Here is a 17,282-nt window from a genome sequence, read left to right on the forward strand (position 1 = left end):
CGGAGCGGGGTGCTTTGATTCTGAGCGTACTAAACTGAGGTTGCCTGGGGGAAAAAAAAAACCACAAAACCAAAACCACGCAGACGCCACTAATGGGTAAACCAGCGTGGGGCTGTCAGACGACCGGGGGCATCGCGGGGTGCTCGGGGCGCTTGAGCTCGCTCTCGAAGGTATTTTTACCGTGACGCTATAGGAGGGAGCCGGGCGCGGCCGAGGCCAGAACCGGCCCCGCCAGCCCCGGCTCCCCGCGTCCCGACGGTCCCCCTGACGCGTGGGCGGGGGCGTGGCGCGGCAGGGCGTGGCGGCGGCGGCGGAGGGGTGTGGGGGGGCGTGGCGGCGGGTGCTGCGCGGCGATTGGCGGGCCGGCGGAGGGGCGTGTCGGGGGGGGCCGGGCGTGGGCGGCCGGGAGTTTCCCACAATGCCCCGCTGCAGTGCGGCCGCCGATGGATGCTGCGCGGCCGCGCTGCCATTTGCAGCCGCCGCGGCTCGCAGCGCGCCCCGCGGCCCCGCCAGCAGCGGCCCCCCGGTCACCGCCGCCGCCCCCCAGCGCCTGCAGCCGCCGGCCGCCCCCCGCCTGCCCCCCCCCCACTCCCACTCCTCCTCCTCGTCGGTTCCACTGCCCCGCCGCAATGAACCCCCCCGCCGCAGCCGGCGGGGAGGAGACGGGGGCGGCGGGTGGCGGTGGCTGCCGGGGGGCCGAGGGCGGTGGGGAGGCGGCGGGTGCCGCCGGGGTCCCGGAGGAGCCGGGGCTGTCGGCGGCAGACGAGTCCCTGGAGGAGAAGCTGCGGAGCCTCACCTTCAGGAAGCAGGTGTCCTACAGGTGGGTGCCGGGTGGGCGGGGTGGACTCCGGCCGCCCTCGGTGTCCCGCCCGGGGGCATCTCCCGGGCACGGGGTGCCCGCGGGTGGGGAGGCGGCAGGCGGGGTCCGGCGACGGTGCGGCCGGGCAGCGGTGCGAGGGCAGCACCCTGGAGCCTGAGGGGGCTCTTTCTTCATCCCAAAGCCTAATTGACATCTCCCCTCCCCAGATCGGCGTTCCGTTAAGCCAGCGGGCTGCTCCCAGCCCCGCCGCTGCCGTCAGGTTTGCGGTGCTCCTCCGGCGCGGCCGCGCCAGGGGAGATGGGGAGGGAGACGGTGTACGGGGGTGAACTTCAGAGTTACTCGGAGAGAGTCGGGAATCTTGCCCGGCTGCCAGGGGAATAGGTCTGTCCTTACGCTTTGCCCTTTTCAATAAAATCACGGCCGCCCGTGTGCCCGGCGCCTCCAAACGCTCGCTAAAGGGATCGGAAAAACGCTTCTGGTGGCATCGCTGCTCCCGAGCGGGGTTTCTCCGTGGGAAGTCTCACGGAGCGCGGGTCTCCCCTCTCTGCCCGCTCCCCACCCGTGCCGGCAGCCGTTGCGTAAGCCCCAGCGGTTGAAAAGATGGGTGGGCTGCTCTGCCCGACACCCCCACGCGTGGCCGCGGGGCGAGGGCCGAGAGCGGGCAGGGAGCGGGGTGCCGCATGACATGCTGTAACCAAAGCAGGGTGTTACTTTCACAGCTAGGGTCTTGGATTTTTATGGCTGTGCGTTTATCCTGTGTCTCTGATGTCAAATAAATGGGTTTCTTCCTTCTGTATGAATACACCTGTACGAAGGGGCTGTTGGTGGGGTTTGTCTGCTTTTCTGTTACCACCCAGGATCTGTTAATGGGCAGCAGCTGCTGAAAGTGATTGCTGTCTGAGAAGCTTCATGCTAAAAAGTTCTCGAGTCTTACCTAATTCTGGCTGTTTTCTGGCTGCAAAGCCCCAGCAGAGGCAGCACACCATCAGTAACCAGTATTTTAGCGTGCTTAGGGACGAGCCCTCTTAACTGGGAGGACAGAAAACACAGAGCTGCTACTTATTTTGTCTCTGCAAGGGAAGAGTGCCTCTAGGTCTAGGTAAGTTAGCTGAAGAATCTCCCCTGATGTGGATATGCTTCTTTGTTATGTGCTGTCAATTTACATCTGAGATAGCTTAGTAATGGTTTGAGTCTCTGCATGTGGTAGGGCTTAAATATGATGTAATTAAACACTCTTCATAGCTGAAGTTTTATATAATAGTTCATATATGCATAGAGACTTCCCCGTTAGGGCCAATGGTCTCACTGGTGAGTGTGAAGTTTGGGATGATTCATACTAGACTCAGTAAGGTGAGTGATGTGAAAAGGAAAACTTACTGGACACCTAAAGAGCATTACATCAGTCATTTCTTGGTATTTTTGCATCTCTACCCTGACAGTTTTCCTAGCGCATGCCGTTTAGGGGCAAGTTGTCTACTGCAGGTAAAGGCAGATTCTGTAGGTGGGCTGTTGATGTAGTTGCTAATGAGACAGGTTTGCTAATGTGTCTGCTCTTGGTACAGAAGGCATGGTGTTTGCAATAAATCTTGGAGGTGCTCTATTCAGACTCTAAATTTTCTTTTTTATTTCATTAAATTTGGCATCTTCCCCTCCCTTTTTTTGGGCGGGGGGGAATATTAAAATCTGTTTATAATGTCCTGTTGTTTAGATTATCCAGAAGTGTGTTAAAGATAGGGGTATTCTTGAAGTTTTCTGCATGGTCGATATTTGTAAGGGTTTTATAATAAACACTCGTAGGAGGAAATGCGGGGGGGGGGGGTTTCTCTTCTTTCTCCTGCCTCTCCTCTCCTCTCCTCCATCTAGGCAAGTGTAGAACAAGTCCTGAAGCTTCAGATATAAAAGCCTTTTCCTAAGCATCTCTTGATGCATATTACTCATTCTACTTGACTTAGGATATGTGTGAGAAAGTGAATTTTCTCTGCATCCTTGGATTTCCACACCTTTTCTTCTTTTGGAGCTGGTTTCCTACAAATAATGTGCACTCTCATTTATCCACAATGAGAATAATCTGAGTAGGTAGAAGAGTAGAAAACTTCCACAAAAGACCTCCACTGAGCTCTCCACACCCTGCACTCCCAGACTCCTTAAATTGCTACCATTTCTCTCAGTAAATTATGGTGCTGAAACACATTTGTAAATGTAAATGACTATATTATATACAAGAAAAATCTATTTATGTTGGCACTTGGACTCCTTTATCCACTGGTACAATAGAAATTATTCAAGGCTTCATAGAGACTTTCAAACAGCTCATTTAGGATTCTCTATGCAGGGGCATTACACTGACATACACCCATATATCTGTATTTATACATGCAGAAAAAAACAACAGTTGGAACTTGCTTAAAATAATAAAGATTCATGAAAATGCACGTTAAAAAAATCTGTTGGTGGCAATTGAAGGAATGAAATGGGTGGCTGAAAGAGGTCAAGGTATTGTCACAAGGGAAAAAAGGAAGAAGAAGAAAAATATTTCCTGTACCAATTTTATGTTAATCATTCCCTATTATGAAACTATGTTTACCTGAGCCTGGCTTAAAGTCTTATCTTCCCCCCCCCCCCCCCTTTTTTTTTTGTTGCTAAACAGCAACTGCTTTCATTGTAATGCAGATCTATTTAGCTAATGCCATAGTTGTTGCATACAAATAACTTGTTAGTTTCCCTAGAATTGTACCAAAACCATGAGTAACATAGTTCAGAAAACAAGCCAGTGGCTTACAATGCAGAAACTGCTGTATTACATACATAATGACTTTGTGTAGTAAATACCAGTGTAGGCATGTTTGTCCCCCATATTGAACCATCAGGAGGAAAAACTGGCTTTAAATAACACAGGTGTGCCTCATGGGGAGCTGAAACTCCCTTGACCTTGCCGTGTTCCCCGCCATACCCACCTTGCACCTGACATTCATCAAGCTCGTTGTCTGTACCAAAAGCTCATCATTCTGTTAAGAGTAGATGTTTGCTTGCTGTTTTTTTCCTAGTAATATGCTGTAATTATATATATATACACAGTGGGGATATGCCACTTATCTGTGCTTGTGCGTGAGCTAATGGGTTTAAAGTGTGCCTGTTTCTGTGTGTGTGTGTGTGTGCTGCCAAAACACATCCCTTAAGTGGATCTTAATTTGCAGACGGGGTGCCTGATGTGATAGGGGTGCTGCTGCCGGAGCTCAGCCGGGGGGTACAGGCCGGGTGAGGGAAGGAAGGAAGGAAGGGTGGTCTGCAACCAGAAGTGTCCATCCCTTGATGAGGGGTATGTTGCAGAGCTGGTCCCTGTGCAGAGTGAATGAAAGCTCGGAGAAATGGTCTCCCTTTTCAGCCTCATGCACTTAAATGAGGCCAACTGACTTAATAGTTGGATGCTAACATCAGAATGCCAACAGCTAAGCAGTAATTTTTAGGGCTAATTTTTTACCTTACAAATATGGAATTAAGTATCTTAAAGGTGTTTTGGCTTTTCTGCTTAAAACCTGAACTACGGGCTCACAAAATGAATTTTTTTTTTTTTTTCATAAAGTGATAGAACCAAAAGGTCAGTTTCCCACCCCACTGTGAAGAAATTGGCAAATGAAAAAAGTGAATTAAATATGTTCCCCTGTCAGAGACAAATGCTCTTTACAGATTGGTTCTTGGAGTAGTATTTACCCCTACATTTCTAGACCCGGCAGAATATTTACAAGACATTGTTACACAAAGCTAGTGGGTAAACTTTTCTTTCCTTTTAATTTTTATTATTTTGTCACTGCAAAGTTCTGTGAGGAATCTCATGGTCTCTTTTAGCTAAAATAGAAATTAAAGTAGCTTTCCCAAAGTAATGCTTGAAGTGAAGAGAAATTCAGATTATACCAAAGAGATGCTCAGTAAGAATATTTCCACAATAAAAAGCTACAGCTAGAGAAAACCTTGGAAGTGAAGCTCTATCTGGCAGGTTTCCTGCAGGTGTTTGCAGCTCTAAAAACTTAGCTGAAATGCAGTTTTGTCATTTAATTGTTTAAGCTTAGAGAAATAATAAAAAGTAAAAAAAAAAAAAAAACCAAAAAAACAACAAAAAAACCCAAACAAAAACCACCCCACCCCCAACCCAAAACAACCAACACAAGCCAAAAAGCAAACCAACCAAAACCACCTATAATGGAAATGGTTTTTAATTTCTTCTTCTTATTTAGAAATCCAGAGAATCTTGATTAGTGGCATTGTAAGTTTTAAGTTGTAAGTATTAAGAGCCCTTTTGTGAGAGCTCAGGTGGCATTTGGCAAACACTTGTCACTAGGGAATAGTTTATCTAGAGAAATGTAATTTCATTTTGACCAAGTGGAGAGATCCTGCCCGATGCAGCGGGCGGCAGGCTTTAGGATTCTTCCTTGTACATGGCTTGGGGATTTCCAGAAGTGGGGCTGTAACGAATCGTCTCGGGAGTCCTGTGCCACTAATAGGCAGTGGGTTGGCAGCTCGGTTATCGTGCTTTGCCTTTGGCTAAGGCGGCTTGCCTGAGCAGGAAATCACGCGTTTCACTTTTAGTAATGAAAGTGGCTGGAGGTGCTGGTTTTCTTAACTCACCATGTCTGTTGGCTGTCCAGTTCCACCCAGAAATGTTGCTGTCTAAAATAGGTGGTTTGAGTTTCCTTGGCTGATGTTTCTCCCCGACTTGCCAAATGAATCTGTTTGGGATGTGCCTTGTGTGCTTTCCCGACCCTTCCTCTGCAAGCAGAAGCCAAGAATCGAGCTGGCCTCTCCTTCCGTACCATCAGCAATAACTGCTTGTCTGTTGTGGCAAAAAGTAGCTAGAGTTATAATTAGAGTGGTTTTGTTACTGCATTTGAAGGGGAAAAAGTTACAGCAGAGAAATCCTGGGAAATCAGTGATTACACAAGCCTCATCACTGTTGATGAGCATATAAGTACCTGGGATTACAGATGGGGCCTTAGACCAAAATAGAAATTTAAGGATAGGAAACATCCTCATTTTTTGCTTCATTTATTTACAGACATGATAATGATCATAAAACACACATCACTTCTCAGTAAATATTAAATAGAGACAGGATGGTAGAGGTGTCTTCTATTACTAAGACTTCATTATTTTATGAAACATGACAGCATTTACTAGTGTACTGTGAAGCATTATAAATAATTAAAGCTGAATGACATTTGTAAAAATGAAAACACCCAACACAGGCCTTTGATCTCTTGATTGTGTTGATGTCTTTTACTTGAGTTTCCTTGAATCTTAATACATCTTATTTCTATAAACAAGTGAGGTTCTTCTGCATGAAAATGATGGATGAATTTTTATCTTCTACCAAATGTCAAGAAAATAATTCTCACTCTCTGGCCTAATCCCATAAGACCTGCTTACAACCGTCTTTAAGAGTTTCAGGTATGTACTGTACAGAATTGTTACCACCCACTCGCATAACAGTGACTCAATTTACTTTGTCACCCAAAACATCCATCACCATTTTATCACTTTCTCCCAAAGCATATCGCTGGACGTTTTTTGGCACATGAAAGGGCCTTCATGAAGCTCTTTCATTTATAAAGCTTTGAGGTGGAAGTTCTGTGTCGGAGCAAAATGCAGAAAAAGGCTAGGATGGTTCAGAAACAAGAATAATACTATGGGAAAACCAGGCTGACATTTAAAGTTCCCTCCAGACTTCAAGATGCAGCTGCAAGTCTGGCCATCAATGTCTCTAGGTCACGCAAAATAAAAGGACTGTCTTTGAATTTAGAGCATGTCTTGTGTTCTGCCTTCTGTATCTGAGGTTAGCAGCACTTTACAAAAGACACGTTGTGAATGACAACTCTGGGTAAAGCTACATGTGAGCTGCAGTGGAATTACGTACATACTCGGAAAGAGATAAATGCATCAGTGATTTGAAAGGGGGAGCCTCTAAGAGTGCATAATAAAGCTGTTGAGTAGCACAGGCATGGACCTGTAGACTCAGATTGCCCTGGGACTGTTGCAGGTGGAAAATTTCATTGCGTAAAAAATGCTGAATCAGATGCCACATAAGTTTTGATGGGGTGGAAAAATGCTTGTGTTCTGACTAGTGCTTTGGAATAAATGAGCAGGTAGTCAGTTCTTCTTGCCTGGGTCAGTCAGGGGGCTGATGGAATGATTTGCTTGAAGCCCCACCAGGCTTTTGACAGTTTTTTCTGTTGTGTTTGTTTGTTTGTTTGTTTTGTTTTGTTTTGTTTTGCCAACTTGGCCAAGATGTTGGGAAGGTGATGCATATGTGCAGCAGTCTTCTGTGGTCTTCCTGCTTCTTTATCAGTAAATCCAGCACAACCTGGGCATGAAATACCAACTATCAGCCAAAGGATTTCCCAGATTTTAAGGAAAAGAGGGAAGGGGAAAGAAGAAGAAAATAATCAGGCAAGGGAGGCTCACAGCTTTGTGGCAACCTCTTCTAGTTACAGAACTGATGACGAGGAACTTTGCCTTGGAATAAAATGGGTGTGGAAAGTTGGAGCTCCTTTTTGTGTCTCAGTCTTTACAAAGTTGTTTTGTTTCTTAAAAATATTTGTACGTGGGAGTGATGCATTAACTCAATTATGCTGTTCACCTGCATGCCCCTGATGTTTGAGCTCCCCCCCACTCCCCCTTGTGGTTTTTGAACGATTTGACCATTTGTCGCTCTTAACAGAGAAAAGCTGTATGGGTCTGGGCATATATGAAAAAAACATTTAAGAGTACATTAGGAGAAGACCATGTATGTGTACAGAGTCTATAGGAGCCCCCACGTGGGTTAGTGCTGGGTATTTGATGGCTGTGTATGGATAAGGTGACATCACGGTGAGTAACTTCAGGGTGAAGGACATGGGGATGGAGGACTCTGCTGCGTGTTTTGCAGGTTACAGCTATGTGGGAAAACCATGTGTACACTCTGCTAAATAATTGCTGGACCTTGTGTGGGCTGAGGAAAGTGTACCAGGGTGAGCTGTGTGTTCAGGAGCCTCGGTGCATGCTCTGTATAAATGCCCAGGAATATAAGATGAAGGGATGTCATTCTGTTGCTAATTCCAGCCTATGGTGTGCAGTTTTCCTCCCTTTATTTAACTGTCCTTTCTTTGGAGGTAATACATATTTATGCATATAAAATATTAATGTGTGTGCTCATTGTTGAAGGCCTTAGGTCTGACGGAAGGTGCTGTGCCAAGAGCTGAGTCCAATGTTTGCAGGTCCAGCTAAAGCCACCAGGTCTCTCTGGTTTCACTTCCCATTTCTATCTTTACTGCACTTTTTAGTTCTCTTTTTCTCCTTCTGTTGGTGTGGACGTGCTGGCCTGTGGGCATAACTGCTTCCCTGGTGCCTGTGTTGTGCCAGACCCTGAATTCTCCCGTAACCCTGTCTCTCGGGGTGCTGAGCTTCTGGTAAGGCCGTTGCTGATGCACGTGCAACCCACTTTATGCTGCCAACAGGGAAGTCGATAGCATCTCAGCCAACTCATAAAGGCTTTTTTGTTGCCTCTCTGGAAACTTGTCTTTTGCATTTTGCCTATAAATGAATTCAGGGAGGATTTTGTTGGTGAAGATTAAGATGCATGTGGTCATCACACCAGCACCACCTTGTCTATCTGTGATCCTGCACAGCCTTCCCTATCCAGACTGTGCCTGAATCCTTCTCTGAAGGTAACACTGGACTTGGGGTGACTGTGGTTAGGAAGGAAGGTGGTTTTTTTCACCTTAAAGCTCTCTACACTTGTTTCTGTTACAAAAGACCTCAGCCCCCTATCTTGGTCTGCAGAAGAGACCCACAAATGGAGTAGGAGACAGTGTAGTGTCAAAGAAGTGGCTGTTTGGTTTTTTTTAACACCAAAAAATTTTGTGTGCTGGTCAGAGCCTTACCTCAAACAAAAAAGTCTAATACTTGTCCATTATACTTTGTCTCAGGTTTTTCCACCTGTGAGGCTGTAACCTGTATGTGATAATACCTACTTAACAAAGGCAGTGCAGGACTGATTCTTTGTAAATCCACTTTGAGAAACAAAGGAAGATAAAGTGACTTATTTAAGATGGCAGATCTTGAGTCTGTGTGACCAAGTGGGAACAGATCCTCAACCCTAGTTCTAACAGCAAGGCCTCTCAGCCAGGTTAAAAGGAGAGGGGAACAGAAGAGAATTGAAACTGCAACTTTCAGAGAAAACCTGGAAGTTGGGGGAGAGGCAGAGGACAGCTGTGCATGAATATTATAATTTGATCTTGTTTAGAGTACAATATACCCAAGTTTTACTTCTGAATTATTTGTGCATTGAGCAAATGGCAGGGTTCATTTTTAAAGAGCTATGGTAGCCTGAGGCTGCCACAGGGCACTAATTGGCTCTTCTGAATGTCTCAGCACCTCCAACTAACTTACTGAAATGGTTCAGCATGAAGGTAGGTAAAGGGGTAGGTAAATGGGGGGAGGAAGGGAAAGATTTATTAGCTGGTTCCGAGGAACTAATGGTCACTAACTACTGCACTCTTGGCCAAGTAAGCTGGTGCAGGGCTGAGTCTGTACTCTGGGACTGAGCCTGGTATTTCCCTGATGCTTTCTGTACTGCATTTTTGAGGAAGCTTGGTGGTTTGAAACACTTAAGCTAGAAAAAGACTTGGTAGTGAGGTCCTGAACCTTTCACTCCTGGATTTGCCTTCAAATGCAGCTCTGAATGGCACTGTCAGAATCCCCTTCCATTTAACAGTTGTTTGAAAGCTTATCTAGGTTCAAAATTTACAGTTCGTAATGGGAAACTGCTCTTTTATCATCTGGGGGATCCACCCTTTTTTGAGGGGTTATGGCTTCAAATTCCACCTAGAAAGTTTTCCAGCTCACTGGCCCTACATACAACCTAAGACTAGCCCTCATTGTTGCAGACAAATGGCCATGTAGTCAGAGAGAACCGAGGTGTCTAATTGTACTTAGGTTTGAGGCATACTAACTTAACGCGTCCTTGCTCCTGCTGTGCACCTTTGTGGATAAACAGGAGATAGGAGAAGGTGTAGGTTGCTGCTCTCAGCAGGCTGCCGATAAGGTACATGCTATCAGCAGTGAGTTTACTCATTAGCATTGGGGAACGGTACCACTGACTGCCCTATAGCCTCAGCTGGGCTATAGATGCATTGCAGAGATAAATAATAGTGATGGCTTTGGCTGTTTGACTGTATGTAAGAGCCCTTGGTGGAAAGACGTGGGCTTTTTCTGAATGTCCAGGGACCTGGAGGAAGGTGTATAGTGGTGAGAGATGTAGGTGTGGATGGTGGAAATGTGGTGAGTGAATGCCTTGTCTTGCTTTTTGTTATCTTCATATGGATAAAAAATTCTCCACTCCTCCCTCACCATTACTAAGGAATGTGTGTTTAATATGTAGGCCTAAAGTATGTCTTATTAGGGTTATATGATACATGAGTGTTTGGGGGTATGATCTGGCGCTTTTTACAGGAGGAGAAAAAGAAATTCTCATATTAAATATAGACATAAGAAGCACTATGCTTATGTAGTACTCACTTCAAAATTTGTAATTTCACCAACTTCAAAATCTTTCACAATTGTAAGATTTGCTTCAATATTTCTAATTTTTCAAACATTTCTGAATTTGGCTTTTCATAAAAACAAACAGCAAAGCCCCTAATAGCCAGATTATCTGCCTTCTAAACTGTATGACTCATCAGGAAGCCTGACCCACTGGGGAGCATTTTCCAAGTGGGGCAGGGATTAAGCTTCAATTGCACAGATTCATCAAAGATGATGAGTTGAACATCTTAGAATCCCTCTGTGCTCTGAAACTGCTCCCTGATGCTGTGTAATATGCAGGAGAGGGGACTGCCTGTGATGCTCTGAGAGCTGCCATGGGGTTTCTGGGCACCATAGGAGAGGGTGAGGAAGCAAAATGGCTTTGAAGCCTGTTAGCATTAAAAGATGATGAGAAAATACCTTCCTGTCATCACTTTATTTCATTAGGTTGCTAATGAGTTTCCTCTAGGGATGGTAATGGGGTAGTTCTTATGCTTTTATCCAATTAGTGAATGATCTCAGGAGTATATCCTTTTGTTGTGAAAACACATTGAGTTTCATTCCACCTCAAGCACTGCATCCTGTAGATTCTCTGAAGGAGATGAAGTGCCATGTGTAGGTGCATGCTAGGCCAGGTCCTTGGTTATTAATTGCTGATGTTAGCCTGATTTATGGTTTTGAGATGATGCCCTAGAGGGCAATGGACTCTCCTGTGAAAGTAAGTGAAAATGCCAAAGATGTGAATAAACTTTCATTATGAGTTTTGAGGTTGCTTGTAAGTTGAGGCACTGAAAGAATTCACATGTTAAAAACCCATGTAGGTAGGAAACAAAAGAAAAGTGCCTTTGATGCTATTGCCTTAAGGGATATCCAATACCAGTGTCTTGCCAGCTGCTTGTGCTCATAGGATCCTTTGCTGCTGGCATTGTAGTCACCTCCAGGTTTTAGCCTGATTTCAAATGACATTAAAGAAGGAATTAGCAACAGTATTGATGCAGCTGGCATGTTTGGTTGTGGGTGGCCTTCCATTAGTGAGAAGAACTTTAGCTATTCTTTATTTTTCATTCTTGTCTCTGCAGGTAGCCACAGTTGGAACTGTCACTTCTCTTGCAGGGTGGTATATTTGGCTTTGGAACAGGTAGCTTCTTTGTTTTGTCCCTGGCCAGTTTGTACTGTGATAGAGTTTCTGGATTTATTTATTTTTGAGTTGCTCTCTCTCCCTTTTCATTCTGTAATGTGCCTTTGTTGCCCTACTTTCCTGCCAAGACACCGGTGCTGTGTGTGGGTTTACGTACCTGGGGCTGTGCGGTGCGTGGTGCAATGAATGTAGAACATGAGTACATAAACACTGGGCTTCACATTCTACAAGGTTAGATTTAAGTTACTGAGCTTGCTCCAACAGTTTTTTCCTTCTTCCAAGGCTAGTGTGAGCTTTATAGTCCAGTGCTGCATCTCTGATTCTTTACTATCAAGATGCTCATGATAAGCTGCTTCCTTTCCCCTTTAGATTTGCAGTACTGAGAGTTTTCAAGCCCTATGGTGGTAGACTATGTTGCAGAGGCTGCAGAGTGGTTATGTACGTGTTTTATGTGCAATTGGACATAAAGATAAAGGCTGTTTTTTGGACTTCTGTCAATGTAATGCAAACCTATGGCAAAAAGGAGGAGGCACCAGTTGCCTTCTCCAGCTTTTCAGCTTTTCTTTTTTTTCCACCTTTTTCAGGTGTCGAAGAAATGCTGAAAGGTTCTCAACAAGCCCTGCTGATGCATAACAAACCGTGCTGGAGTAGACTCACAGTGGCTTGGATACAGGGTAGTGTTGCGATGCTTGTGTGGACTCTCTTTTGGCCTTGATTCAGCCTGGATGGAAAACAGCAAAACAATGTTTTTCATTTCCTTGAGTCTGATGTGGGCCATATCATCATTTGATAAATGTGCTATGATTCAGAGTGAACAGCAAAATTACCGAGTGCTGGGTTATTTGGTCTCTGTCTTGTCAGCTCTTTGTTTCTCTTCTTTCAGCAGATAGTGGGAGGGATGACTAATGTTGGCTGTGATGCTGGGGCAGCTCCAGGCTGGACGAACAAATACAGCAGTTAAGATGCCCCCTTACAAAGTTTATGTGTCGTGTTTAGAAATTAACCTGATGGCCCTCAGACAAGTGACCTAGGGGTGGCAGTTCTTTCCCAAAACATGTCCTTACCTATCAAACTTTAATCCATTTGAGAGGGAGAAAACCCATAACCTTTAGCAGGGATGGCTGTTGACAGTCTGGCCTGGAAGACTTTGGTGCCCTCCAAAGGGAGGGCTGGCTGGAGCACAGCTTTTCTGCTTTCCAGAGAGGATACTGCATGTCTTTCCCTTTGGGAATAGCATGGGGTCTCCCAGCCCAACAGCAACCTTCTGTCCAGAGACCTCTTGGGGATGTGATAGCCATCAACAACATAAGCCAAGCATTATGTATGTTCATTCAAGCCTGTGGGCAGGCTCAAGCCAGAAGCACTTGGAGAAATACTCTCCAGGGCTGGATGGACCCAGAGAGCTTCTGTGTGAGCTCTCCCCTTAATGAATGTGTTTCAGAAAAAAAACATATATGTTGATCTCTTTTTCTTTTTTTTTTTTTTTTAGTGGAGTAAATTCTGCTCCTTTTTTTTTTTTTTTTTTTTTTTTTTTTTGAAAGACACAAAGCTAAGCGATCTCTGCTGGCTGTGACTGGAAGAGATCTTTAGCATGACACAAATATTTTTATTACCTCATATGTAGTCACCTAGAGTCGCCTATTCAAGATCAAGTAATGCATTCTTCCCAATTTTCACCTTATGTCTGGTGGAAATGTGAGAGATCAGATAACAGGGAATTTAAAAGAAAAGCCTCCTCTAATCCCTTGGTTGGGCAATATGGTTTTTTCCTCCTTAATCCCTGGATTGCGCAATACACTCTTCCCTCTTTATCCCCACCTCCCTAGTGCCGAAAGGAAAGCAACCAAATGTAATTCTGCCATCAGCTCTGATGGGACTGTGAAAATAGCCTCAACCTGTTAATACAATAGCTGCTTACATTTCCTATTCCCTTTTTTTGAAGAAAGACTTCGAGTTTCATGTTTATATTAGTACCTGGTCTTGTACCAAATTCAAGTAAAACAAGTGTACACAGTGAATACAGAAGAAGGGTAAGCCACAGCTGCTGAACCCTGGTGTGGGGGCTCCTCTCTTTTCACAGCTCCTGCTGTCTCTCTGCAGGAGCAGAAGATATGATGACTAATTTGGGGAGGGAGAAGGAAGGAAGAGGGGAGCTGACCTGTGGTTGTGAAAATGCTGGGTTCATTCCTCCTCGCTTCCTAATTGCTAAGGGCCGTTGTTTGTTCAGGGAGAGTTGCAGTGCAGGCAGTGGCAGGGAAAGCTTTCATCACACACTGATTATGCCTCTCCTGACTTAGCAGAAAAAGAAGGTAATTCACTTTCTTTTGAGTCTTTGGCCTTTATCCTGAGATTACTCATGTCTTTTGCTTCCTGAAAATCGGAGATCATCTTCTTTCACATGTGAAGTGCCAAGATACCAGATGGCCTTGCCTTTCTGCCACCAATGACCTTATTTTACTATCCTTTGCAGCTGTGCATCTTACTAAATGAAAGCTGCAACTGACTGTCTCCTGGAGGATGTGGATGTGGGCCCACAGCTGGGTCTGGGAGCTCTGGTTTGTGCCTGCTTCTCCCATCTGCTTGTGTTTGGAGCTGTAGGTCATACAAAGAAGTTTCGATCACTTCAGCCCCAGCTAGGCTTTTAGACCCTTTAGCTGACCAAAGACAGGCATTTCCAGTGGGTCATAAGCAATTATGAGATGAGATGGGGACAGGGAGGGAGGGTGGGAAGTCATGCTTAGGGTGTCCTAGGTAATGCTTTATAACAGCAATTTTTCCAACCTTGAAAGAGGCCATTAGCAATGTGAAACAGAGGAAGAAAAGGAGGAGGAAATAAGCTAGCATGGAAAAATCGTAGCCCAACTTCCCCCGATTCGATCCAAAGGCTGAAAAAGAGAAAGATGTGAGTTCCCCTCCTGTAGGAGGAGCAGCCTGCTGTCTCAAAAGGCTGTTCCCTGGCAAGTCAGCTCTCCCGTCCGTTCCTGCTGGCAACGGGGGGGTCATGGCCAGAAAACACAAGGCTCTCCCGGGTCTTGCTGCGGCCAAGCCCTGCCTGGGCAGTGGCCCCCGCTTCCTGCGTGGTAGCCCCTTCCCCAGCCGCCCCTGCCCAAACATCCAGCAGGAGCTTTTTATTTCTGATTCAGTCACTCTGCAAAAGGTGTCACAATTTGTCAGGTGCTGAGAGATACTTGCTTGATGGAAATGTTGGCCCTATTGTGAATCAATCCTAACAGCTTCTCACAGCAAGGTTGTAAGACAATGAGGTGAATTTACTATGCAGGCAGACAAAGCGGCTTCTATTGTGTGTGAAAACACAAATAATAGGAGGATAAATGCAAACCAGTGAGAATGTCTTAGCGTTAGGCGGTCGCAGGCACAACAGTGCGCGTCAGCGTCTGACTCGAATAACGGAGGTGTACAAACAAGGCGGTGGTGGGAACGAGCAGGTATGCCTGATGAGGCTGAGCTGTGGGTGCGTGCAAAAACACGAGGGAGACTTCAAAGACGTTTTGCGAAGGGTCTGCTCAAATAAAGCAGCAATGGGAAAACACGTGATTGTTCCTCAAGACCGTGACCTCTCATTCTAAATTAAGAGAAAACTGGGCATGAGGTAATGCTTGTGAAGGCACCGCTACATACACATTTGCTAGTAATTCCAGTCTTCTGTAATGGAGAAGTGTGGCTGAAAAATTTCCAGTGGAACTTTTTTTTTTTTTTTTTTTTTTTTTTAGAATTTTGACATAATATTTTCCAACTGAAATCTTCTGGGGAAGATGCTGATTTTGTTTTCAAAAAAATAGATGAGCAACACATTAATGTATTCATCTTAATAACTGAAATATAGAATAGTTGATATTATAATTCCTTGGAATTTCTTCATGCTGAGTAATTTTTTTCACTCTGATTTAGAAGAGAAAAGTTATTTTGTTTTTATTTGGAACATGAGAATTTCCCAAAGAATGGAAACGCTGAGTTCTGGCAAGCCAAAGTTGTTATTTGGTAGAATCTGTGAAAGTATCTTGGTCATGATTAATTTTCTATGATAGAAATGTGTTGTAATAACCATGTTTAGTGTTAATCAGCCCTGTGATACTTAGCCTCTCCTAAAGGACCAGAGACTGAATGAACAAGGAAGATGAATTGTCCTCTGACTGCTAGCAGGAGCCTCTTGATGTCATGATTAAAGTATATTATCAGAGTAATATTGGGTAGTGGATGGCCATCCACATTTTTATAGCTAAACAGAGGGGTCATTCTCCAGGGATGTCTGAAAGCTGAATGTACATCAGGTGTATGGTTAATGGTGGTGGTGGTGTTTTTTCCTTCCCTCCTCTTTCTGAGACTATTCTTTGCCCGGGAGTCTGCCCCTGCAGCTACTGGCGGAATGCACCTGGTTAATAAAAACCCAAGTAGTCACTTACTGGACACTAACTCTTCTCTTACACAGAGAATGAAAGCGATCTCTGATGTTAGGGCTGAAAAGGCTTCTGCCCTCAGGAAGTGTTGACCTGCTCTTTAGCCATTTCTGCTGCTCCTTTTTGACCACGGAGCAGTCAAATCAGCATGTACCCTCTCTCAGGGAGGGGTATCGGTGGTGGATCTTGGCTGGATGGTGGTCTCTCCCACCGTGCTCTGGTTGCTGGGTTTGCACCACAATGTGCTTGGGTCAACAGGGCGAGAGTTTTGTAGAAGTCAAATTTCCGTGAGATTTGGATCTCAAGAATGAGGCGTTCCTATCCACCTAATCTGGGCAGTGGAGAAAGAGAGCACCAGTGTATTTTTAATGGCTCCATGTGGATGGTTGATGACTGTCTTCTGTTCCAGGCTAAATGGTGTTGGTAACTACAACCCAAAAAGGAATATAAATGACAGGCAAAATAGCAAGACAGTGTTTGTTATAATAAATTACGTCTTGGCAATGGATTGATGGCTTGTCAGTCAAAGAACAGTGTCTGCTTGTACTGGTTTTGCTGTTCCCGACATCTGACTCCCCCAGGATTTAAGAACTTTCTTGGGAAGAGACAATGTGAGTGCACAGTTCTTGCCATTAAGACTAATGCATTTCCTTCTAATGGTTCTGCTGTGATGAATCAGTCTCTGTGTGCACGCCTTGATGGTGGGTGTCACTTCTTACTTGCTTTGGAAGAATTGTGAGTACTGATATGTGTGAAGAAGTCAATAGGAGGGGAGGAATTATTCTTGAAGGATAATTTTGGGCTGGGGAGGTTACCTTCCCTTGATGTCCTCAACAGCCATTAGCAAGTGAAAGAGTCTTCTCCAGAGGACCATTTTACCAGCCTAATTCAGGCTCTGGCTCCAAATTGTCCTCTGGAAGAGCCTATCTTTATCGACTGCAGACACTCTGTGGAGAGCAGTCTTACAAATCTAAAATTAATCTTTATGTAGACCCTTCCTACAAATAGGATGAATAGATGTATGTGCTTGTTAGTGTTTTACAAATGTTTCCAAAAAAAAAAAAAAAAAAAAAGGCAAAACATGGGAACTTCTTCTGTAAAAAGCATGTTTCTTTTTTCAGGGGGAGGCTTTTGGGGATTTTTTTTTTTTTTTTTTTTTTTTTTTTTTGGCAAGAGATAAATCTAGTTTGAAGTGGAGGTGGTGACTTCTTTTAGTGGATACTGGCAAGTGTGTCAGTTTTAAAAAGTGCTGCAGTAGCTCTACAGCCAAATAGAGATGTTACCATTTTGCCTGCTGTGAATGGTTGAACGGTATCTTTAAAAGGAACTCCTTTGCCAGCTGCAAGGGCAGCTGGGA

The 17,282-nt window shown here is 44.9% G+C and overlaps 1 protein-coding gene across 9 annotated transcripts in view; it reads left to right on the forward strand.

The window, feature by feature from the left end:
• The first annotated feature begins 443 nt into the window (after positions 1 to 443).
• The window catches only part of DGKI (diacylglycerol kinase iota), a 226,258-nt gene continuing 209,419 nt past the window's right edge, over positions 444 to 17,282 (forward strand). For 4 of the 9 annotated variants that reach the window (XM_030040174.1, XM_030040172.1, XM_030040173.1 and 1 more), the window contains exon 1: positions 444 to 820. In XM_030040174.1, coding sequence (XP_029896034.1) covers positions 444 to 820 — 377 coding nt within the window. The remainder of the gene's footprint in view (positions 821 to 17,282) is intronic. The other 5 variants (XM_030040167.2, XM_030040168.2, XM_030040169.2 and 2 more) reach the window with 3 other exon arrangements.

This window comes from Aquila chrysaetos, chromosome 17, assembly GCF_900496995.4.
Source record: "Aquila chrysaetos chrysaetos chromosome 17, bAquChr1.4, whole genome shotgun sequence".
Classification (NCBI taxonomy): domain Eukaryota; kingdom Metazoa; phylum Chordata; class Aves; order Accipitriformes; family Accipitridae; genus Aquila; species Aquila chrysaetos.